This window comes from Ischnura elegans, chromosome 6 (genome assembly GCF_921293095.1).
Source record: "Ischnura elegans chromosome 6, ioIscEleg1.1, whole genome shotgun sequence".
Lineage (NCBI taxonomy): Eukaryota > Metazoa > Arthropoda > Insecta > Odonata > Coenagrionidae > Ischnura > Ischnura elegans.
Window position 1 is genome coordinate 71,407,077 of NC_060251.1, and position 24,840 is coordinate 71,431,916.

At 37.5% G+C, this 24,840-nt stretch overlaps 1 protein-coding gene across 1 annotated transcript; it reads right to left on the reverse strand.

The window, feature by feature from the left end:
* Positions 1-3,381: 3,381 nt before the first annotated feature.
* LOC124160991 lies at positions 3,382-23,513 on the reverse strand. The gene is made up of 9 exons (XM_046537127.1): positions 22,738-23,513; positions 19,245-19,516; positions 17,628-17,853; positions 17,049-17,226; positions 16,388-16,596; positions 14,670-15,158; positions 12,358-12,521; positions 11,218-11,381; positions 3,382-4,712 (listed from the first exon to the last, which is right to left on the reverse strand). Exons 1-9 carry the CDS (start codon positions 22,954-22,956, stop codon positions 4,663-4,665), a joined length of 1,971 nt encoding a protein of 656 aa, XP_046393083.1. The 5' UTR covers positions 22,957-23,513; the 3' UTR covers positions 3,382-4,662.
* Between the last annotated feature and the right edge of the window lie 1,327 nt (positions 23,514-24,840).

A 24,840-nucleotide genomic window follows, 5' to 3' on the forward strand; every position in this document is an offset into this window, starting at 1 on the left:
CTTTTTTTCGGAGCAATGGCTCATGAAAATGGGATATTAGCATATAATTAGTTCAAATTGTACTCACATCTTTCATCCCCGTGGTGTCAGATCTAATTTTTCTTGTATCCACGTATATATTACTCACTTCTTCACTCCGCTTATATCGTATCTGCCGCCTAAACGACACGGGTGTACGTTTTAACCTAGTTTCCAAATGGCAGACACGTCCTTACTCCAAAATGCGTCGAACCTTTTGCTAAATACGTCGAATAAATTGGCATGTAATCTCTTTTATACTTGCGCGCCACAACATTCCTTTCGCCTATTGCAAATTTTGGAGCGTCCAATGCGACCCTTGAAAACGATGTTTACTTTTTTGTTGATATGCGGTGGAAGGTGACGGGAAAACTCCGTTCCCAGGGGCTATCGATATCTTATATTCAAACAAGAGTTCGATCAGTTGCTGGTGATTCGCTGTATCATGACATTCATAGGAGCCATCTGCGTTTCCCACGGAAACAGGGTGTGGGTGTAAACACTTCGAGCATTGCTGAATGAAGCGCTGGAAATGTGTTGGAGGGATACCTACGTAGCGGTGGGCGGTAGGCACAGTATATTCTCCTGGTAAACATAAACTCCTATCATATCTCCATGGGTGTATACTGTGGCGAGGAAGACTATATCGAATTAGACGTAATGAAGATCATAGGAAGGGAAAGATGACGAAAGAATTAGTCTCGTGCTGGAAAAATATTATGAACCATTATTGAAAAATTAAAAACGCTTAAGAAAAATGAAACTTAAGCATCGTTCACTCACTGTAACCTTACGACTACACTTTGAGCTTTAAAATTACTTCTTTTTGCTCGTAATATTCTTTTTCCATTGTATCTAACTCATTGTCAGATTGCATATTTAAGTCAGATATATTCTTTTTTAAGGATTGTAGTCAGCATTTTACATTGAAAATTTAATTTTAGGAGTAATATATCTATTCACGACTCTGTTTAAAGTCATTTCCTAGGGGAAAAGTAATTTTTTATTATGCATATTGTATTTTACCACTTCAATACAATTGAGAATCGTTCAAATGTCTTTATATTTTACAGAAACTGAAACTAAAGTGTTGTAATGGTAGAGTAAGGGCATTACGGAAGAAAAGCGTATTTTTCCCAGGAAGTTAAAATATATAGGTACATTTTGAAAAGTAGCCATTGCTTTTTCAAATAACTTTTAAAAGGAGGAAACTAAGACACCAAGATTAATTCAAAGGAATTACGCAATCAAATCGTGGCGAACTATTTTACGAAACAAACTCATTTTTAGGTTTTAGGTTAGGTAAGAAAAAGGAACGGGGAAGTTTAAAGACCTGTTTACACGATACATTAACACGTGCGAGTTAATGTGCGTTCGCGTGAATGATTTTTGTGGACCGGAACGGAACATGTACGAATGCATGAACCAAAGTAGAACAGGTTCTATTTTCTGTGCATGCATTCGCACAAGTTGGGTGGTTACACGGTGCATTTTCGTGTTCATTCACGCGTTCATACATTAAGACATTAACCCGTACGTGTTAATGTTCCGTGTAAGCAGGCCTTAAGAGAGGAGATAGGATATTAGGAGATAGGGTAAAAAATAAGTGTTTGATGCTTACAAGGAAGTACTCCGTGTTTCCATTTTATTTTTATTTTAAGCTGAAAGAATTATTACAAATTTATAAGGATACATTTTAATATTAGATATTTACAATAAAATAATGGCATGTAAAATGAAAAATATCGTGCAGTTAAAATTGGAAAATTTATTGCAACCTATGGAAATTTTTCTCTCAATTGAAGTCCTTGAGAAAGGAGAAAAAATTGTATTTTTCTCTCAGTTATTTACAAAGTTCTAGAAAATAAATCAATGAAATTAATATTTTGTGCCAAAACAAATAAATATGTTTTTTCTCTTTAATAACTTTTGAAATAAGTTATATGATTCTGAAGTTACTTCGCTCTGTAATCTGCAGCATAAAGCTAACAGGTAGTAGACCAAGAAATGATGCAGAAGTTAAGGTGGGCCACTCGTCTGCTAGCCGGATTATTTCAGCCATTCAGTCGATCACGCTTACCCACTGACCTAGTTTCAGATTGTTATGATAGGCGTGGGGCATGAATTATCTTAATTAAATCGATTGTCCCCGATTATTTTTGTGAACAGCCTAATTTGTGGCTTTCACAAAGTATAAGCCATGTTCTGCAAAGAAGATGAATGAACCATGGTATCCGGTAGAAAGCCATGCATATTAAGGTTGAATCCACAAAATGGCAGTGTGTATCAAGACTCCGTTAATAGACCTAGCGTCACGTACTATTCTATGATTCCTAGAACGTGGAACTCAGAATTCTTTTTAACTTAACGATAACGCGGAATGATAACATGACAGAACAGCTCTTAAGATGAAAAATTATCTTCCTCCGTTCTGTTAATGATATTTGTACAGCACATGATACCCGTAGACAAGCTATTTTATCTGCAAAGTAGATATCGAGAGACACATGGAAACATAGACCAACGAACAGAGATCCACCCCGCATATTAGCGTTCGCTGTCTTCCGTGTTTTACACCTTGTGAAGTCACAGTTGATACAACCCTCTATGTCATTTCTAGTGTATAGATCCCTTTTTCTCAACTTATACGCAACCAAACTCTACAAATAAGGTACCAAAATGCACAGAACTTATCAGAGAACATGCGACGGCATATCTTACTTCCTAAGTATTGCTATTGTTGCCTAAAATTGGTTTTTAAATAATTTAAAAAAAAACAAAAACAAACAAAAACAAAAACAAAAAAACAGTAAATATTCCTGACGTTAAAGGCGCACAAACTGATACATTTGTTCATTTGCAACAATATATCGCATTCTTTAAATAACTTTCAACAAAATGCGGCTGATTCCACATTCAAGTCTCCTGTTGATACATGAGTATGAGTCATCATGTGCGTTTAACAGAGGATAGTGTAATTACTTCCAATGTTGTGTTTAAAGAGATCCTCTGACCTCAATTTGTACATGAATATTCCAATTAAATTTGTACATAAGACCCTGCCTTTTTTTCTACATTTTAAAATTAGAAACGTGCCTATCCCTCTGTGGACCTGCATTGAAAAGAGCGGGGGTAGCCCGCTGGGAGCGGGCGCAGTATGCTCGTTAAAAATTATTTTCGGGACAGATAATCAGATTTCCTGAACGATATCTCGTGAGTTGCAATGTTTTTTTCCTCTGCATCTATTTCGTCATTTACATATCTTGGTCTCGGCTGAAATTTCGGGCAAGACGATGCTGAACTTGCGCACATTAAGATTGCACGGTTCTCCCACTCACCAATTGTTCGGTACTTTTACTCACCCCATCCAGCGCTTCGGTATTTTTTAAATCCTTCATGCCGGTTCGCATTTAAGGAAAAACCAATGCAACTCTGATTCAGAACCAATGCAATTCTGAGCTCCACTTTCTAGGAATGATAGAACACTGCGTGGCGCTAGGTCTATCAATGGAGTCTTGATACAAAACTGCCATTTTAATGGATTCAGCATTGATTTGTATGGCTTTCTACCGGATACCATGGTGCATTCATTTCCTTCACAGTTGATTTCGGGTCGGTGCACGGTTCTGAAACCTGAGAAGATTATCAACCCACACTCACGTAATAGTCAACATACCCGAAAGTCCACGGTGCGATTCCCGGCGCAGTGATCAACTCCTCATTTCAATTCATGTGAATATCATCGCAAGTGAAGATACAGGTCTTCCGGACTTGAATCCGTGTTGTGTCTGTTTGTCCAAACGACTGTTTCGCAGGGATTGCACACGGCTTCTTCAGGTCTCTTGAGTTAATGATGCACCCTTTCGTGATCTGAAAAGACGAAGTGCAATCCTGTCGGAATTTTTGTCCAAAGAAATAGACCAACGTGGAACCAAGTCCCGAAGACCTGTATCTTCACAAATGACCATCTGCGGAAGCCTACATAACACACGCTTTCATCGCAGTTCACGAGACAGATTCAAATTCAATTGATCTATAAATCCAGTTGGACCGTTAGACACCTGAGAAAAGTCCATATAAAATGAATATACTCACAGATCTCGCGCGTAAAACCTTTACCTTCGCAAAGTTTTTGGCATTCGCTGTTCAGGTCAAAACGTAAATTTACGTTTTAGGAAGATACTTCCATTACGAAACGTCACATTAAAAATTCAAATAAACTACATGAAATAATGACAGATAAAACTGGTGGACAGAAAATTCCAAAGTGCAATCGAAAAAGAAATCAGTAGCAATAAAAAATTCAGAAAAATACCCCAGGCCAATAAACCTACCCGGTTCAGTATAAGAAAAACCGGTTCAATCGATTGAACCAATGTAACGAAGTTACAAACAGTTTTCTCTGAACCGAGATCCGTTTCACAATGTCATGTGCCGTCCAGCCGTGGGGCACATCACCAGAATTCTGGGGACTCCTGGACTCTTATCATATGGTGCAGCCCGGGTGATCCATGATGACCTCTGTACCGCTGAGACCTGCATGCCAAGTCCACAGCCAACGTTTCCTCCTCACATGTCTTCCACACAAGCGGTAAACAGCAACAGCATATGTGACGAAGTCGTCACGTTGCTCCTGACGCCCGCCTATGATGATCCTTTGCGGCCAAATCCCCTCGTTGACATCTCTGACGTCACTGCGGGAGTGAATGAAGGCAAAGCAAACTTGAGTGTTTATGTACAGTTCACATGGCGTCAGAGAGAATCGGCATGGACAGTTGAGCGCGTTGTGGGAGTTTATAGCGGACATTGATGATAAGGGAACGTGATACAAACACACTCCAGAGTGTAAATGCTTCCTTTATTTGGAGAGAGAAAAAATAACATTTTTCCGTATCGCATGATGTTTCGAGACTTTTTTAGCTAAAAATTATAAGTTTTTTCCAGAACCTACAGTATAAATAAGAAGTTTCAATATTGCATGAATTTAAGCTCTTTTTACACCAACCGTAGGTGATTTGTGGATGATTGGCTCGGCTAAACAGAGATCATATATTATAACATTGTTTCAGTTGGCATTAGGGCGAGTAGTCTGATTGAATACTAGGTATATTACGACCACTCTAACCACTTACATAAAAAAATAAGTCATTTGACAATAGAAAATATCCATGGGAATACTAATTTTTTACGTTTGTCTTTTTTTACTTTGCAACAAAATGAAATGAAATTTTAAAATTCAGCTTGGTGGAATATGTTTATGTTTCACTTTCTCTTAGTTTTAAATGCTACGCTGTCGTACCTGTCCAAGAAACTACAAAGATTACGACAAGAATGTAAAAAACGGGAAATAAATTGGTAAACATCCACGGGAATCTTGTTAAATTCTCTATTTTGAATAAATCGTTCTATTTCACGATTATGTTTTTCAAATTAAATGATCTAATAATTCTATATTTTTCTTTCTGATAAATAAAATTCCGCTTTAGCTTGCTAATGACCCTCTGAGAGGTTGTATTACATATTTTCCCCGAAACAGATTTCCTTTATTAACAATATCATAGAATTTGGAAAATCCAGTCATTTATGAGTCATTAATTACTCTCTTAGCATATATATGCACAGCAGATCTTATAAATTCAAAGAAGCACACGCGGGTTCTTTCCACAGTCTATGCTTGGATGCATTGTATATTTCAGTGATAAAAATTATGATAAATTACCAAAGATCCTCGAAATATGTTGCGTAAAGCAAAACCAACGCTGTGGTAATAAGCGAACGATAAATAAATTGAAGTGAATCTAACGCTGTTAGTGATGCTTTATGAGTTGAAAAGGTTGGCATACCAAGATTTCAACCGAATCGCTTGCTTGATTTTTTGATTTCCACTTTCCACCGATTGCTCGAGGCTTTTGCAGCGCTAGATTGCAGTTCTCTCAATGGTTTTCGGGTTAGCTGCGTCGAAGTTCTTCTCAAGATAACGTTTCGCGGCCTATGCTCGCCACTTTTCAGATCAGGAACACAATAATAGCGGTGATGCGCCTGGATAATTATTTAATACGTCAGCTAAGTATGTACAAAGTATACTAGCGAAGTGGGGGAGAGGAAGCGGAAGTTTTTGTACGTGGAATATCGATGTCTCGATGAGAAGCTAGGTGCATAAGAAAATAGTATCACATATTTACATACAAGAGATGCCATGACAAAGGCTATACACCGAAAAGAAATTGAGCAACACTTTTATAATACATTTTGTACAATAATTAGTCACATAGAAACTGTATAACGCATCAGATACGTCGTTAAATAGAATGAAATATTCAATATCAGCAGTAATCTAAATACTTCTGAGGACGCTTATTCGTCTATGACTTACGTATCACATGCAGCTATTGAATTTTTTATTACCCAATTGGTATTACAGAATGTATTTATTCATTAATTCATAAAGTTGGATATATTTATGTTCCTATTGCAATTTCTCCACTTTGATCAAGTCAATGCCGTAGCAAGTGGGAGAGGGCGAAGAGCTTGGGGTATCCCCGAAATGATAAGAATATGCAGTATTACGTGATCCCCTCCATATAAACATCAGAAATTTTCCTAAAAATCGAATATTTAAATGGCTGCGGCCTAGCTGAAAGTGGAGGAGAGAACCAGATTGAAAAATATCTGATTAATTTATCAATTATACAGAGGAATGTCGTCTGAAACCTTATGACAAATTGTTCAAACGCTTAAATTTTCTATTTTCTATGAAAGACAATATTACCGACTGCCTCAATGTCTCTACTTTTTGGGGGACTTGAGGGTCAAAACATTGACATTTTTAAATGCCATTTTTCGAATCTAGATCTAGATTTGACATCGTGATACGTTGAGAAAGCAATTGTCACACAGATCGGAGCACTTTTAATTTTGACCAAGTTGTGCAATTTCTCAATTTCGTAAATCAAATTACTATAAAACTCACTTCTGACCGCTGACAAGCTAAGGTCAGATAACACCAAAAAACTTTTCTTTGGGAAAAAAAACGGCAGACAAAATTTTAAGACCTGGTAGAGTCACCAGAAAAGGTTAAAAACCGCAGTGAAAGCGAGTATCGTCGTCACAAGCGCGTCGTTTTAATTCATTTTTCAGCGTATTTACGGATATCTATTGTAAGCAAAACAAGTGGTAGTGCTGTGCACTGTGGTTAATGCAATTTCAAACGAGAGGAAAGCTCTTTTTCCTCAGTTATTTGAAGTCTCGCGGGCGATGTCTGTGTGCATGAGGGTTAGGGGTTTGTGATAGTCGAGGAAAGCAAACAAAAGAAGCGTCATGCGCGTAAGCCAGTACTCGTCTTGGACATCCCGGGATGGGGATCGTGGGAGTATAATGAAGCGATTCATCCTGCCAAGTGGCAGATGGCCGGCCAACCCGCCCACGGCCCTTATCTAAATCCTAAATCCACCGCTTCATTGATTTCTCCGATACATGATCCTTGTTCCGGATGAGAAACGAAGTTCACGTGCACTCGTACGTGATGGTATTACAGGATAATCCGTATAAGCAGAAGCTTCCGTGGTCGTTACGGTTCGCCCCGCCTCAAAATAGTTTACTCCCACTACAGGTGTGATCTCGTGGTAGACATATAAAATATCAGGAAATGCGACTCGCATAGACTTCCGTTATTCCTTGTGGAATAGAGATTATTGAACCCGAGTATTGCACGGCGTGTCATGCCCTGAAACCAGCGAATAATATGAATTCACACGCATACACGTACCTGCTACGAAAAGCCGAAAATCATTGATACGGTTCCCATTCCAATAATTTATTTCAATTGAAAATTATTACGAATTTCATCGCAGCTAATCTGTATTTTCACTATGTAATCAAGTTGATTTGAGGAGGAGGCAAATATTGGCAAAAATTTCTTTATTCTATGAACCGTGAAATTTTTAATATAGTGACTTCCAAAGTCGCCATCCTCTCTCATGACTGGTATTTTGTCGTAACTGACATCATATCACTCCATTAAAAATTATTCTATCTCTTCGAATTTTGTCGGGTGTATTGAGTGCATCCTTTCAACAATTGCCTGTTTCTCAATTATAAAAATATTCGTCTTAGACAATTTTAAGTATTATTTTCAAATTTTTAGATACTGGCAAATGTTGACTATCGTATACTTTATATACTCTGCGTATTTTGAGGTTATGGCTAATGTTTTAAGTGAGTAATCCGTCACCAACAAAAAAAATTGAGCGGGGGTATGCGTACTACATTTTAAAACAAATCGTGCATCGCGAAAAAAGACTGCATGTAAACCGTTGAGCGTTAGTATAAATACTCTATAGTAATATAAACTCTATGGCATCCTCTTAGGACATCTCTCGAAACTATCTATTTTTTCCAACAAATGAAGAACCTGTACTCATTTTGCACCTCTAAATCGTCAACGGAGATTAACTTCCACGAAGACTTCCTTCTATTTTTATTCAGAAATGTCCCGTTATTCGAGTGAAGTTAAATCGTCGCGTTCTTGCACGAACAGATACTTTCTCCCTTCTCTCGCTTAACGGGTGAGACGTATGGATAGCACTAGACTCTCTTAGGAATTTCAATTTCAAGCTTTGAGGTAGTTTGATGAAAACTAATGACGCCAATGATTACTAACATTTATGCATAATGATTTCTTTCGGCTAAATAAATGTAATTTTTTGCTACTCCGAAAAACAATAAATTATTTTCTATTATTACCTTCACGCCGAATTGTCATAAGTTTCCCTACACTGTAAAAGCATGTTTGTGCTCACGATACTCGCCTTCAAAAGGCAATTTTTGTCACCTGATCTCGCTTCTCAGTATTAGTACAAGAAAGCATTAAATACAGGTTATATCCATAGGTAAGTTAAGTGCGTATGGTAATTTATTTTCAAAGCAGAAGTGAAATTTCATAAACTGATACCTCTGATGTAATTTTTCTTTTGATTTCATTTCAAAATCTAATTAATTCATTATTACAAATTAGCATTTATTTATTTATCTTGTCCAATATCACCAGAGTATCCCCATGACATGAACTTCGAAAAAATTTACCACTTTTTCTTCCATGCACAACATGAATTCTTAAATATTGAAAATAAGTACCTTCCATAGCAATAGATTGAATTATAAAGCCTTGAACTTTTATTTATTACGATATTATGAAAAGCTCATCGATAATTTATGTGTCAAGCAAGTGAATTTTATCCCAGTACAAATTAGTTCTCTACCCGTATATACAGTTATTCCACGGGAAGTGTGCGACTTATGTTATCTTGTCTGCCTACTGCTTGCCCTTCAGTATAAGTAATTGCTCTAATAGTAGGTTATGTCTGAACTATTGTCCGCTTTCCAACTCCATCTCAAGAGATAGGGTGAATCATGGCTAAATATGAAAATAATATTTCTGCGGCATACGGTACCTCGCCTCGCTGGGATATATGTTTTGATTTTTTCACGAGCCCCAGCCTACTTGGCTGTCACCAGTGCATTTCAATACGGTAAATTCACGATGAAAGGTCATTAGTCACAGTGCGGCAGAGGAAATTTTTAGGGGGCAGGGATGTGGTAAATGGTAGGGGTAAGATTGTAATCTGGCGTGATTTTAACCCTAACCTTTCCAAACCAACCTACTTGCCCTAGCACTGTGTGAATGGGTGAGTATGTCATAAGTTTACGGGATAATTTCTTCTCACTGTGCAGACTGAGAGGAGCAGAAACCTGATGAATGTTGAAAACAGCGTTAGAGGGTAGAATGTTAGGTAAATGAGGGAGGGGAATGAAAAGAATAGGTCTTGTAGATAGAATGAAAGTGAGTAGGTCTTGCAGTGAATGAAGAGGGAAGTGCTAGTAGTCAAGGGAGGCTCTTAGAATGCTTCTAACTCCATGGAAATCTACCTTAATCGGTAGATAACCATAATAAATATGGTCCATGTGCGCAACAACGGGGAGGCAGCTGGGGCCCCTTGATCAATTTTGTGGCCTATCTCTTTCCAGGCATGCTCTGCAATGGTTGAGAAGTGCAGTTGTTTATGACTTGCGGCTCTTACATGCTCCTTCATCCTTGTCACTATTCCTCATTACGAGTTTCAATATTCAATCTTCACACTTCTTCATAATTGGATATCAATTTTGAATCGTTGGGGGGCGTCAAATAATTACGTGATGTGATTTTGGCGATTTTTTTGATCCACCCCCCCAATCCTCGTTAGTTAGTTATCGTCAGATTTGGCTCGACCCCTCCCTCTAATATCACGGGAGATTGTTCAAAATGCGTATTTTCAGTGTAAATACGTTAATCTATGCTTCATTGCGTTGGATTTATTAAAAAAATTATTTATTTTTATTTAAGATTAGTTAAGACTGGTATTTGAGATTATGAGTGAACCTTATATGATAGATTATGAGTGAACCTTGAGTGTTATTATAGGCAGCGCTGTAGTTGGGAAAAATTTAGGCGGTACTCACCAAAATTTGCCAACAGCTGAACGTCTATTGGTAAATGTGAAATGTGAACGCGATTGAAATGTCAAACTCCAACTCTTATATTAGATCCAAGTTGTGCCACGAGATAACTCTGAAGAAGTAAAAATTATTTCCGATTTTTCTTTCTGAAATCCATTGGACAATTTACAGTAGGGCTATTTTTTACAGATTTGAAAAGGTATTTTAACTGGCATGCTTACTAATGAGTTTGGCTTTTACGGGGTACGCCGTACCGGCTCGTACCGGCCCAACTGCAGCACTAATTATTTATAGGTCGTCATGGCATTCCGATGCTAAAACGCACAATGACGAGTCTAACTTTATATGAAATTCCGATACCAAATCACGAGTGTCGCTTGTAATCAGATTTTCGTGATTTGAGAACTATTGAGGGGAACAATATTAATATTTGGAAGTTGAAAATGTTAATGCATCCATAATTTACAATAATACAATAATTTCTTATGCAATACTATAATATTGTAGTGTATGATCATATTTTATACTATTTCTTGCGGAAAAAAATTCTCCGCCTACTAAACACGAGAGTTCGTCTCCATCGATTCGGGGAGTTTTTAGTGTTGTCACGCCCCTGAATGCAATAGTGTCATGGTCATCGACGATAGTCGAGTAGCAACCAAATTCAGGATCACTCACAATGAGACATAAAAATCTAGGATAGCCTACCTGTTAGCGTCCGTGCTCGAGAGTATGACGTGAACGATTCGCCCCTGTGTCTGCGATCCATTTTGCAGCTGTTGGTCTTCACTCCTTGCCCACTCCACTGGTCCCTTGTTGGCCAAGAAATGCTTCGAAGACAGGGAACGAATGTTTGAAGCCAGCGGAATAGCCTGAAATGGTCGTAGGAACTCATGAACTCCTGGCGTTGAAATAACGAGTCCAGCTCTATATGAAATTCCGATACCAAATCACGAGTGTAGCTCGTATTCAGATTTTGGTAATTTTAGCGCTATTTAGGGGAACAATATAAACATGTGAAAGTTGAACAGTGTTGGTAGATTCATAATGTACATTAAGAGCTCATATTTCATGGAATATTATGCAATGGAAGAAATTAAATGATTTTATACTATTAGCGATAGATGTGCTCCCTATGTATTTAAATGGTTAATTTATAATATGAAATAATAATCACTTTTTTATTTCACTGTTCTAAGTTGATTACAAAACAATAAAATATCATTTCATTCCATTAAAAAAGAGCCATAGGAAAAATTAATAAAGGTAAGGATATTCATAGAATAAGTTGAAGTGGAATGGATAAAGTTAGCACTATGATCTCCTCGCAAGTGACCTCGTCACCTAGACGCAAGACGCATACGTCTGATAGGCTGTTGCACATCTCAGGTTATCAATTGCATGGCGTTATATTATTCATATCACTAATAACTATTATAATTTTTGTATACCTTCATCTTGCTGTGTTAGAATATTTTTTTCAATTGAGCGGTTTTGAAAGTTTTCATACAAATATTTTGCAAAATATTTAGACACTTGAGCTATAAAAAGAATCTTATTTCATGCCTTGCACATGTTAGTGAAGGGATTAGCTCCGATAAGAATTATAAGCATTTGACATTGCTTTACCTGTCAAAATTTTTAAATAAATTCTATTACAACATTTTCCAGAAACGTACTGAGCTAAAAAACTTTTTAAAAAGTAGAAATTGTTGAATATAATGAGTTTCTTTGGTGAAAGGAGCAGACATATAACCACTCAAGCGATGGAAGCGCAAGTTGAAATACTGAGGTAAGTACATAGTTTAAAAAGGCTAAGAAACCCATTTTCCCAACCACTTCACTCACCTGCACGTTTGAGTATTGAAAGATCTGCGGAAGTTGTTCCCAAAAATGCAATATAGGAAGAAGTTGATTCCAAAGTTCGTGTAGTAGAAAACCTCGGCAACAACATGTGGGAAGGCTAGATGCTTCGTGGCCAAAACTGCTTCGGACTCGCTGTCGACTGTTGACTGTGGAAAGATAGAGTTCTTAACTAAAGAATTGTATCCTAAACGATGCCTAGAACGCTTTTGATGGCTGCTTAGTGTAGAAAAATCTGCATAGAAAAGGAGATGGTTTTATTCAAGCAGTAGACTTAATGATTCCAAACCGTTTCTGCGTTAAGTAAAACTGAAAAACATATGACCTGACTATTTGTTCGTCAGATTTGTCGGCCTTTTAAATTATCAGGCATGCGGCCTTTTCGGCTGCATCCCGTAAGACTTAAAAGTAGGAGAATAATCGTATAATAAGCATGGAATGATGGAATAAGCATGTAAGCAATAAGTACCGATGCGTGACACTACAATCAGGTCTTGGAGGAATTTTCGGGAATGAATGTTGTTTTCAGAAATCATCTATTAAAAACCTCATGATTACACTCGACCACCATTTAACGTGTACGGCCCACTCTCAATTTTCTTTAGAAATTTATTTTTTTTAAATCTAGTTTTATTTTTATGGATAGTAAGTTTAATCATGGAATACAATTCGTTTAAACTCTTTGTCGGTCCAGTTTTAAGTTGTGAAATCAGTTTAAAGATTGCGTTATGATATCAATTATTATTAAAGTTTATCATAAACAAAGATAATCTTTGCATCGGAAAATCCACATTTTCCTTTCAATGATTCCGTTTGCATATCTTATGATGCCGATCGGTGGAAAAATACTCCTCCATTTTCCTCCGCAGTTATCTTTTTAAATAAGAGAAATTTTGAATATTTACACCTCAAGGATTGGGGACTAGTATTTTTCCACAATCTGCCTCACTCTTCGAGGATTTTTGATTCGGGTGTCTAAATGCTTAGTACGAGATTTTTATCACTGAACTTCTGTTCACAAAACAAGCGCTCTACCCACTAAGTTACCACTCTCAGCGAATATCATCTGTATTTTTGTTATATTTAACTTTATATGTATCATTTTATAAATAGCTACAAAACTATGTCTGAATTTTTCTTGTAAGGCTGTTTAAGCTACCATTATTTTAATTCTCGTGGCTGTAGATGCTCATTTTTTCTCCGACCGTGGTCTCCAAAAGGATGTATGATTTATAGGCTTTTCCCGCAAGGAACATCTATCTCCCGCTTGATTTTAATTCTACATACTGTTTCACCTTTCTCCTTTCAATAAATTCACCAATTATTTATATTATGCGCACGTCATTCTAATATCGACTCCCTAATTCACCGTATTTGTTTGGAAAAAAATCTCTTTTATTCCGGCGTTAAGTCAATTTTATGTAAGGAAAATGTTAGGCATTTCACTTCATACAATTCGTTATGAGAGCATTTTTCGACCATTGCTTTACCATAAATGTTATGAAATGTTTCGTTGACTTCTCGCGATCAAAATCAATCCGCAACCTTTCCGTTAATCAGAGCTCATTCAATATATCTCCCGTTAATCCACTCAGCAAATCATGACATATGCCTCCTTTTATTGTTATCTCCAGTAGTTTTAAGTGATTTCCTACTGATAGATTAGAAAAGCTTTGATAAACTCTCAAGACGATTGACCAACAGTGTTTTCTACGCCGCGATGTGAAGTTTTAGGTGGAAAACTTATAGCTTAAGAACAGTGACTTACTGTCTTTTTAGTATGTTGAATTTATAATTGGATGGAATTTGAATGGAATTTAGGGAAGTTTCCTTCATCAAAGAAAACGAAAGGCATTGATTGTGATTCGTTACCCACCATTAGTGTATTTATAATATACAAATCATTTGGTTTTAGAAATCCCAGTTTAGACGAATGTTAATGATCAATTTTAACCCCATTTGAAAAAGGCCAAATTGGCGCCCATGCGATGCCCCTCCACGTGACATCACAGGGACTAAGTTGCTATACGAGTAGTCAGGAGTTTTACATCGTCTGAGATAACCAATGCATGCATGAGACACAGAGTGAAAAACTTCATTTTTCAAAGAAATCTTCCAGAAATTAATGATTTTTCAATATTTTTTCTTTTACGAAGCAAAGTAATTGTGTTTTTATATTTCGGGGGGATCCTCGCTACGCCATTGCTCAATAGGATACACCTTGGAAAAGAAATCACGCGACCGTCAGCATGCGCAATGGCTTACCTATTTTAGTAGTATCATGACGCTATTATTACCTGTAGGTACAACCCATATATCCTGATGACGTAAGCTGGCAGATTCAGGGCGACAAAGGCGGTGGACACGACGAACAGCATACCGGTCACTTTCGCCCCTTTGACACCAATCCCCATCGTCACGCGATTCTGGTGCTTATGTCCCCCCAAGGGTCCGTATGCGAAGCCCTCAGGACTGGCGGGAAGCAGGTTGTCGCTCGGGCTGTCCGGAGGCGACGACGTGGTTTCGATCTGGGACAAAGTTGTGTCCGATACGACCTCCAGCGAAGCCACCACTTCTCCTCCGCTCGGCGACGAATCAGGAGAGGGCCCAATGTCTTCCTTCTGGGACGCCGGAGATTCCATCGGCCGCAGAAGTGGTAGAGGTGATAGGACCATGAGCGGTGGAAGGGATGTCCGGTTGGGAAGAGATCTTCGCTTGGACAGTATAGATGCTGTACGTTCGTGTAGGGAAGAGGTGAACGTGGATGTGCTGACTCGGAGATACGGCTAAAGGAATAAAAATATTATTCTGAGTTTCCGTACATTTAGAGTTGGAATGTTCAGCAAAATCATAATTATGATATTAAGGCTTCCGTGGTTTTGCTGATAGAGAAAAGGCTTCTTTGTTTAATAATCGTGGTAAAAGCCTGCATTCTTAAGAAAGACTGAAATTTTAGTCCTACTTTACCTTCACCTCAAGCTTTCTACCACATTTAGATAATAACTGAAGCTGCCAGTTTTTCCACCATGGTGAATATTCAATACGTTCGCCGTAGAAGACTGTTCGTTTTCTCGAGAAAATTACTTACACAGTAATATCTCGTTGTCGGCGACGCTTGGTGTCATTTATCTAACTAAGCAATAGCTTTGTTCAGTAAAGTTAGTGAAGGTCTGTCTAGTTTCTTTTACCAATCAAATATCGATTGTGGACTATTCTTTACCCTAGCAAGTTTTTCGCCGTTTTGGTTCATTTATTATATTGGATTGATATGTATTTTCGCTGCCATTAGCAACAAATTGACAAGTTTGATTTGAGATTAATTGTACGGTTTATCCAAGATCAAGCGTTGATCGGCGTTGGTGAAATTGGCCCTTATTAATCTCTTCAAAAATGGAGTAGGTACCATTTTTCCGATACTCCCAAGAGAACGGAAGATATTTTTCTAAGGTATTCCTTCAAAAAGACCGTATATTGCATCCTACATCAAAATACGTCTGCTGTATTTGTGCCATTCCAGTGAATTATGTATTGGCTACAACTTGTAGGGATATTTTTGTACTGCTACGTTACTTTCTCCATCAGGAACGCCAACTAACAAAAAATATTGGGGGGGCCCAAACTGGAGATCTTGCCCCGGGAAATTTTATAAGTAGTGAGTTTTAAGTTTTTTAAGCATTTTAGAAGTCATATGATTAAAATTAGAACCCTGATAACTCGAATCTCGATATCTGGACACTCCGGGGAAAGTCGACAAGCCTGACACATTTTTTCCCCACGCCCATAACGAATTTTTGAGGGGGCTCAGGCCCCCTCAGGCCCCATGGAGTCGGCGCCACTGTTCTCCATGTTGCTTTTTGCATTTAATATGTGTATATCCTGGGCGCAAAACTAAGGAAAAAAGGCATTGTTCATCTTAAAGCTAAGAAATATCAAGAATGTTCAGGAAGATGACAACCAACGTCTAATTTCTTGTTCTGATACACATTCTTTACTTTTGTACGACATAGGTACTTGCCTTAACTCTGCTCCAGCGACGACGTTCCTTCCAAAGCGTGGCCGCGATGAACAAGTTGAGGACAACGATGCCAGCCGATGGCAGGAGGAACACGAAAATCAAGTCCACGAGGCTGAACACCAGACTGAAGTCAGTGTATTCCTTCTTGAAGCCGCACTTCGTTTCGCGCATACACGGTGTGTTTTGTGGTACACAGTCGTGTAAAGAGCCTGAGAGGAGTGGGAAATTATCCTCATAATTTAGCTTGAAGGGGTACAGGAATACATATGATTCTTGCTCCTTCATTTTTTTATCACATAACTATTGGGTATTTTTCAATAGATAGTAATATAGAAAAAATAGACTGAAAAACCAATGAAAAAGTTAGCTGCATAAAGAAATAAGTAAAGTCTCACCCTATCTACTTCAGATCCAGATTACTCCTTGAAGATGAATAGCCGTTTTATTGGAGGAATAAAATTTTCGAGATTTTAAAATCATTTTCAACGGTAGGTTTCAATGGACTCTTAGTTATATTTCTGCACCTATAAAACCCACCTAATATAGGAAACCTTTTTTTATTTTAATGACACTCTCTTTTTATTCCTCTAAACATGGAAATAAAACTTGGGTTATAACAGGTGACCTTAAAAATGAAAGATTGCAAACTATTACTGCTTACCATTGGCATTGTCTACATGATCTCTGTCTCCATTACGTCGCATTTCGGTAGGAGAATCTTCGAGTCTCATCATTGATTCATCCAAGGTTGTCACCTCTTGAGTCTCACAGTTACTCTTCGGCGACATCGTGGTGCCATTCATGGCGTCAATATTCCAGCAATTGAGCGTATTTTTTGACTAATAAAATAAGAAGTAGAAGTATGAAAATGTATGGAAGTAGTATGGCATTTGCTCACTCGTGCTTACAGATGGATCTTCCCAGAAAAAGTCCAATCGGACCCTGAGGTGCAAAAAGAGGGTCTCTTAGGGACTCCAATAGGGGATTTCAAGGTATATCAAGGTAAGCATTCCATGTTTTTACGAGTTAAGTCTCTGAATTATGTTTTAGTCACATTTTAAAGTGATTGTGAGATTTTATAATGATGATACTGCACTCATGCTCAAAGAAACATTTACTTAAATTAATTTTATTTAATCGTACAAATAGGATTATTTGAATTTGAAGCTTAAGGAAAACAAGTTAGAAAACCCTGCTTGACAATATAGATATTTCGTTCCGTAATATGATGTATACAAACCATTGTTTCTGATGTTACAGTCACTGCGGGAAACTTCTGCTCTGGGCTTTCGCAGGATGGTTTTGAGTTGACTAAGAACAGCAGAGGGGCATTGAAGACCATGGACGAGAAGCAAAGCACGCCCAACACAATACGAGCCTTTCTCTTAGTGCAGAAAGATATGCTCCTTATTGGGTACCGTACAGCTACGAAGCGCTCCAACGTGAATGCCAAAACGAACCAGGAACTGCCGTGGTAAGTACAAAAACAGAAAACATGCTTTGAGTCCACCTGTCCTACAGTCAGTGACTCTTATCTTTCCCGAAGTACAATTTTTGGAACAGATAACCGTGCATCATATCGTAATATAGGTTAATCCTGAATACCATTATTGACATTCTGTATGATGCTGCGCGTTACATGTTTATTATCTCTTATAGTAACGGGTTATTATTATACCCATTGACCCCTACAGAACTTAGATGTTTTTCATAAAATTCATAAGTTGTGCCGAAACAACGTGGAAGCAACAATGAGTATTTATTATTTGCAAGCATTTTAAATCATTTAGCTTTTTATTATTTTATTAAGTAATGCATTCTTTAAATAACTTAGGGTGAGAGATCAATGTTTCCATATAATTCGTGATCTATCTTTATGTTAATGAATACCTTCATGCTGTAAAAGTGATGAAATATTTTGTCATTGGTCTATATGTCCTTAAATTCAGTCCTAAAATGAATTAATATCCCTATGGCTGTATAAATTCATTTTAGGACTTAATTTAAGGTCACCTTAGAATAGACCGAAAATGTAAGTACATCATAGTTGATGTTAAGTTACGAAGTGAAAAATCGTGACAGTCTTTAGCGACGCTTTTTGTCGAGGTCTTCTTCTCTGGAATAATCTACCATAATCCTCTTTCCTCAGGATCCACGTGCTCTCAGTGAACAGCACCACACACCAGATGAACTCTACCAAAACAATCCCATCATTAGCTCTTGCCTTTTTAAAACGTCCTCTTTGCTAACGCAATTCTCTTCCTGATTTCCTCACTGTTGTGCCTATTTTCCTTAGACAGATTACATATTACTGATTAATTTATCAATAAATTAGTCCACTACTCAGTGAAAAAAGAACGTTACTCAGATCTAAAACGAATTGGGCTGCAATCCGCTGGATACTCTGGGACAATTTACTAGGCTTAGATTGCTTGAGTAATTTAGAGCAGATATCAGGGCTACACGAAGAAAATCATCTTAGAACCGCTCTATGTTTTCAGACCTTAAAGAAACAATTAGATTGCATGGTTTTGGGGGGTCTCAGTCAAATGCCGTAGCACTTAGACCTTTTTGGTCCATTGCATCAACCCCATTTTTACCCTGCATGCTACTTCAAGACAAAAAACTAGATCGCCTCGGTGAAGACATGAATGGACATCCAACCAAATTTAGTTCGGACCCAATATTGCTTAACTTCGATGATATTGCCGGTTTCAATGGTGCTAGGCTTTCTCCCAAAGAAGATATTGAATAAGACGGATATTTTGTTGAACGCTTAATTACCCGTTCTTTCCCCCAATCAATTGAATTCTTTGATGAATTCCCAGTTAAATTCACGTAGTCCTTTAAGACTCACCTCAAGAACACGGGTACGTAGTCCAGGTATTTGTAGATGGGGCAGCGTATGTGCTCCAAGGAAGCAGCCACGCTGCAAAAAGGGTTTTCCACGGACATTGGAGGTTGACGCTGACGGAAGAGGTTGAGCAGGTTTAAGGTGTCGGAGACGGCGAGGGCGCACAGGTAGACGGAGGCCGGAGTGCGGTAGAGGCGCGGCGACTTCATCAGCACAAGCAGGGTGAGAACGTTGGTAGCGGAGCCAAGGGCGATCAGCGATGGGTAGTACACGTCCTGTAAAAGAACACATTGATAGATGATTTATTTGTTCTGGGACATTGCCCCTTTGAGTGCAATAAAATATATTTTAACCTAAATAAGATGGTGGCATAACTTTGTGGAATTTGCTTCAGAAGTAGAGGAAGCGTTGCTAGTGTTATCTACATTTCTTTCGTCTAGGAGACTGGTGTTCACAGTATCCTGGGTCAAAAAAACGGAGGCCTGTGAAAGGTTAGCGGTGTCGAGGGTAGATGCTATGGTCGCACGCCCTGTCGCGTAAAGAAGCACAAACATATATATATCCTGGTCATTTCTTCAGGCGTTTGAGTGTTTATTTGTTCTGGGACATTCAGGGCCAGATTAAACGTGGGGCTCAAGGGGCCCGGGCCCTGGGCTATCCACCCAGCATGAGCTTTCCGCTAATATAGAGCAGGGAAGACTATCCTCTCTATGAGTTCCTCGTATAGAGGAAAATATCATGAAATCGAAAAAAAGAGAAAACTAATATGTACGAGGGGCTTGTATATGATTAACATGAACGTTAATAAATGGTAAATGCTGCTGATAAAAAAACACTTAACCCGTTGGAGTTATTAATGTAGCTAGTACCTCAACCAGTGGCACGTCAAGCGGTGTCGTCGGAAACACGAGTTGCGCGCGCCTCCCTTTGTGTATTTAGGAAGACGAAGAGGTCAGTTTGTTACATTGTCAATAAATTTGGTGAAAATTATGCTACTTGAATTTTCTGTTCTTAGGAAACAAATTGCAATACCCTGAAACAGTGGCCCTCACGGCCTCCCACAAAAATGGGCCCCGGGCCACTCACATCCTAATTCCGGCCCTGCTGGTGTACACCGTATCCTTGGTAAAAAAAACGGAGGCCTTGAAGAGGTAAGCGATGTCGAAGACAGTTGCTATGGTTGTAGACGCAATCGCGTATAGAAGCGCAAATAAATGTATCCTGGTCATTTCTTTGGGCGTTAGAGTATTTCTTTGTTCTGGGACATTCCTCTTTCAAAGTAACGAAACATATTTTTACCCAAATGAGATGGTATCCGGCGCAAATTTGTAGGATATACAATTCATGTTGAACCAACAAGAAAAATCTTTGTAAACCGCTACAGGAAAATTAATTACACAACAAAATCATCAGTTGACTTTAAATTGCCCTTATCCTCTTCCCACATGCCTCCGCCGCTATGAATGTGTCTAAAGAAATGTACCTATAAAGATGATAATTTTTCAAGCGTGCCACTTCCGATTAAAGTAAACCTCAAATAAAATTTTCCTACCTAATAAAATTTTCCGTCGTATCCCAATTATTACCTGCAAATGAAATCGTTTTGGCCGTTGAGCAGCTACAGTGGATGTTACATCAAATAATACAGAGGAAATGAAAGCATGTCGACCCATTTTTTCCCGTCGTGGAGCAATATAATTGCTGAATTTTGATTTATGTGATATACTTTTTCTGTTTTTAATGATTGCCGGAGTAAAATTCGTGAGGATGAGGTATCATTTCATGGAAAGTCCCATTTATGGAGTAACTGATTAAATCATCTACTAATATTAGTTGTATTTTTGGTAACTTTCATTAATTTATTACCAATAGTAATTTTAAAATCGACCTAGAATAAAACCATGTGACGTTCATTTTTTTAAGACACCGATAAAACCCTGAATCTAATGGCAATAAGAAAGTGCGCGTTATAAACAAAAAATAGGTTTTTTACTTTTTAAATTAAAACCGAATTCATTCATTAAAAAATTCGCCATTTTCCGTGAAAATAAACGAATAATAATGCTCAAAATCCTTATTTCTCATTTTTCTTTTGTACAGGGTTGAATTTTTATTTGTCAAACCATCAGTAAAATACCTCGGTGATATCGGAAACTCGACTAAAAAGATCATATGACAAAATAATTTTTTTTTTACATTTCTGTTATTAAGTGGAAAAATCTTTTTGAGGTTTACGAGGCTTTATTCGTGACATAAGCTAAGAAAGTGATAAACTAATACCGTTTACTAAAACATAATAAAGTACAAACACAGAATTTTCCCTAAATAATAATTACATTTTAATTGTTTTCGGGCCTCCGTAGGTTGAACTAATGAATTGATTCACATTTTCAACTCTTACTCCAAAAAGAAGCTCACTAAACGCCTCCCCCAAAATATTCAATTATCCCTTGTCAATATTAAAAATTACCTTATTTTTAGTCGTTCATCAAGTTTCTTCAGCCAAATATAAATATCTATTTACAAACATAAGTGGCCATATAATTATCAGATACCATTACTAGTCATTTCCATTTCAGTGGCTTATATAAAAGCATTTGAACACTTTTTTGATATACTGGGGAGCGACCCTTCAAATCCTATTCCTAACCATTCTTTACATTTGACTTAGGCGATTGACGCGATTGGCGAATGGCGCAAATGGTACCCTAACACGTAGGACATTTTCAAAAAAGATATTATTTTTTTCACTGCCATGTTTCTACAAATCATGCAATTATTTGTTATCTCCAATGCGTGAAAATGAAAACAGCTGTTCTAGGAAGAAGATAGAAGCAGTTAAGGACCAAAAAGCATTTAATTTAGTTACTTTTACATCAAATAATTTGTGGATAACGTTAAAATGAATTTTAGGTTGCCCACAGTTGTGGCGTTAGCAGGGGTGAGGTTTTTGAATACCTCAGCAACTAAAGTGATTTCGCGATCAATCGCTTATCAAATAAAGTTTGATGATATAAAATGCCAATTTGAATATCAAATTTTTTTAAATGACGCAGTAGCCATTTATTTGAGCTTATAAAATTTCTTCATGTTTTGTTGTTTTGTAAATATGAAATACCTCTCATTCGGCACCCTTAAAATATTTAATTTTGGTTCCGAAAAATTTCTTTGCGTAAATTTTTTGCTATAAGCACCTCTTACCAAAATATCTTATTGGATAAAAGGTTTTAGAAAATTTCATCAATTTCCTGAGACTGCTGCCGTAAGTTTTTAATATGTATGTATATATTTGAAGTAGTTTGAGCTTTACATAGATTAGGGCGGAAGAGAAATCTTCCTTTCACTGCTGATTATTACAAATTTATTTTTCTTATTAAATCTAAAATTTTTATTTCTATGATAATGATTGAAGAACTCTCCATCACCTCCCACAGAGGCTATACTGCCGGCAGATACAAAATGCCCTGATGGTTTTGTGCACTCAAAGACAACTTGCCTCAAACGCAAACAGAATATCCCATTTTCTGTCATCGGCTTCAGAAGTGCAGGAAACGTTGTTAGTGTCCTCTCCATTCCTTTCGCCTATGATACTGGTATTCACTGTATCCTTGATCACAGCAACGGAGGCCTTGGAAAGGTTAGCGGTGTCGAGGGCAGTTGCTATGGTCATAGACCCTATCACGCAAAGAAACACAAACCAATGTATCCCAGTCATTTCTTTGGACTTTAGAGTATCTGGATCACCGATGTAGATTCAACACTCAAATCGAAACACTGGTGGGAAGTTAATTCGCAAGTAATGCAAAGGTTTCCCAAATCTTCACTGTTGACACAAAAAATGACACGGCGAAGATTAATCGAAAGAGACGACAAAATTTCAGCAGGAGGTTGGAAAGGAGTATTAATGAATTAATGCTAAAAATTTCAATGGTACATATAATTGAAATTTCTCCAGGGATACGATTCTTTCTTGGTTTCGGCTTTCACTTCATTGTGAAATTCTCTTTGATTTATTCTTCTTCGTTTGTGTTGTATTCCAAGTGCAGCTACTGATGGAATGCTTATATTTATTCACTCTTGAAAAATATATAAAATAGGAGAATCGACGAGAAGCTTTGGTAAAATCACTTAAAGTACAGATCCATACTTCCAGGCACTTCCAGGCGTTCGTTAACCTCTCCAGAAGATGCCGTTGAGATGTCGGTGGAAACTTTGAGATTCATCGATGATCACGAGGACCTACTGGAGTCGGACTCACATTAACTGATACAGGTCTACTGGAAGACTGTGGTAGTGGTTCCATCGCTCAAAATCATGTTCGCATGCGATAAGATAACTCGCTGCTGGTCACGGCGTAGGGATAAAAAGATAAGGCAAATCCGAACGACATTGCAGGGGAAATACAGAGTAGGTATGGAACCGTGAAGATCAGATTGACTTTTGTGCCCAGTAAAGATGACATGACGCAGATTAAGGGAGAAATAAGGGTCTGTTTGTATCATTTAACTACCGTGACAATCCAATTTTTTTGTCATGAGATGTGCTTGCAAAATAAGTGGAGAATAATATTGTGCGATTTTATTCTTTTTATGTCACGTAGAGACTCATGCCTCACGTATTATTAACTATGATTTCCCTATTATTTTATATAATCAGTAAATGTAAGACTTGTCGACCATAAAACTATGGACCCAATGTTTGAGCTTTCCTAAAGTTGTTTAAAATCCTCTGCAGTTTTTGTTGTCACATTACTTAAATTTTTAATATTTTACAAGATGATAAAAGCAAAGGGTAAAATAATAAATTGTGTTGTTTCTATGTTTTTCCTAAATTATATTATTTGAAAGCAGCCATGACGTACTTCTAAGAATCCGGCAATTTTATAGATAAGATGGAGGAAGAATAAATATTCGAGAGTAGACTTTTCCATTCCCTAATGCTTTAGCATGAAGTCGTGAAATCTATGATAAAATGTTATAATGTGAATTATTTCTAAATGAAGAATATTTTAGCCATACGCTTGATAACCAAGTTAGTATATATATAACCGAAAGTCATTTATGGTCAAATTTTAAGATTTCTATTGCTTGGATTAGGAAATGATGTATGGAATTGAGCCATATCACTTTTAAAGAAACCTAGGTCATAAATATTTTCTCAATTTAAACGAATAAGAAAGATTAAAATGACCTCTCTGAACGCGGATGTCCCCAATGTAGTTTCGATTTTAAATTTTTTTAAAAAGATTGCTAGCTTTACAGAACGCGGAATAAAGCTTGTTTTTATTGGATCTCTTTGAATGGCTCAGCAATCGGTGCCGATAAACTTATCAGCAATAGGGTAGCCAGGAATTTTGTTTGGGGGGTCCAAAACCAAAAGGGAATCATTTTAAAAACAGGGTACTGAGTGGTGGTTTTTAAACTAATTTTAACCCTTTTCGTAATAAAAAAAACTAAATTTTTCTAAGAAATCTTTTACAAGTTCATGATCTTTCAGTATTTTGTTATCATTTATGAAGAAAATAATGTAAAGTGAAGTAATTGAACACGCGATCACTTAAAAAGCAAAGGCAACTCCTCTGGAAAATATTTATAGAAGT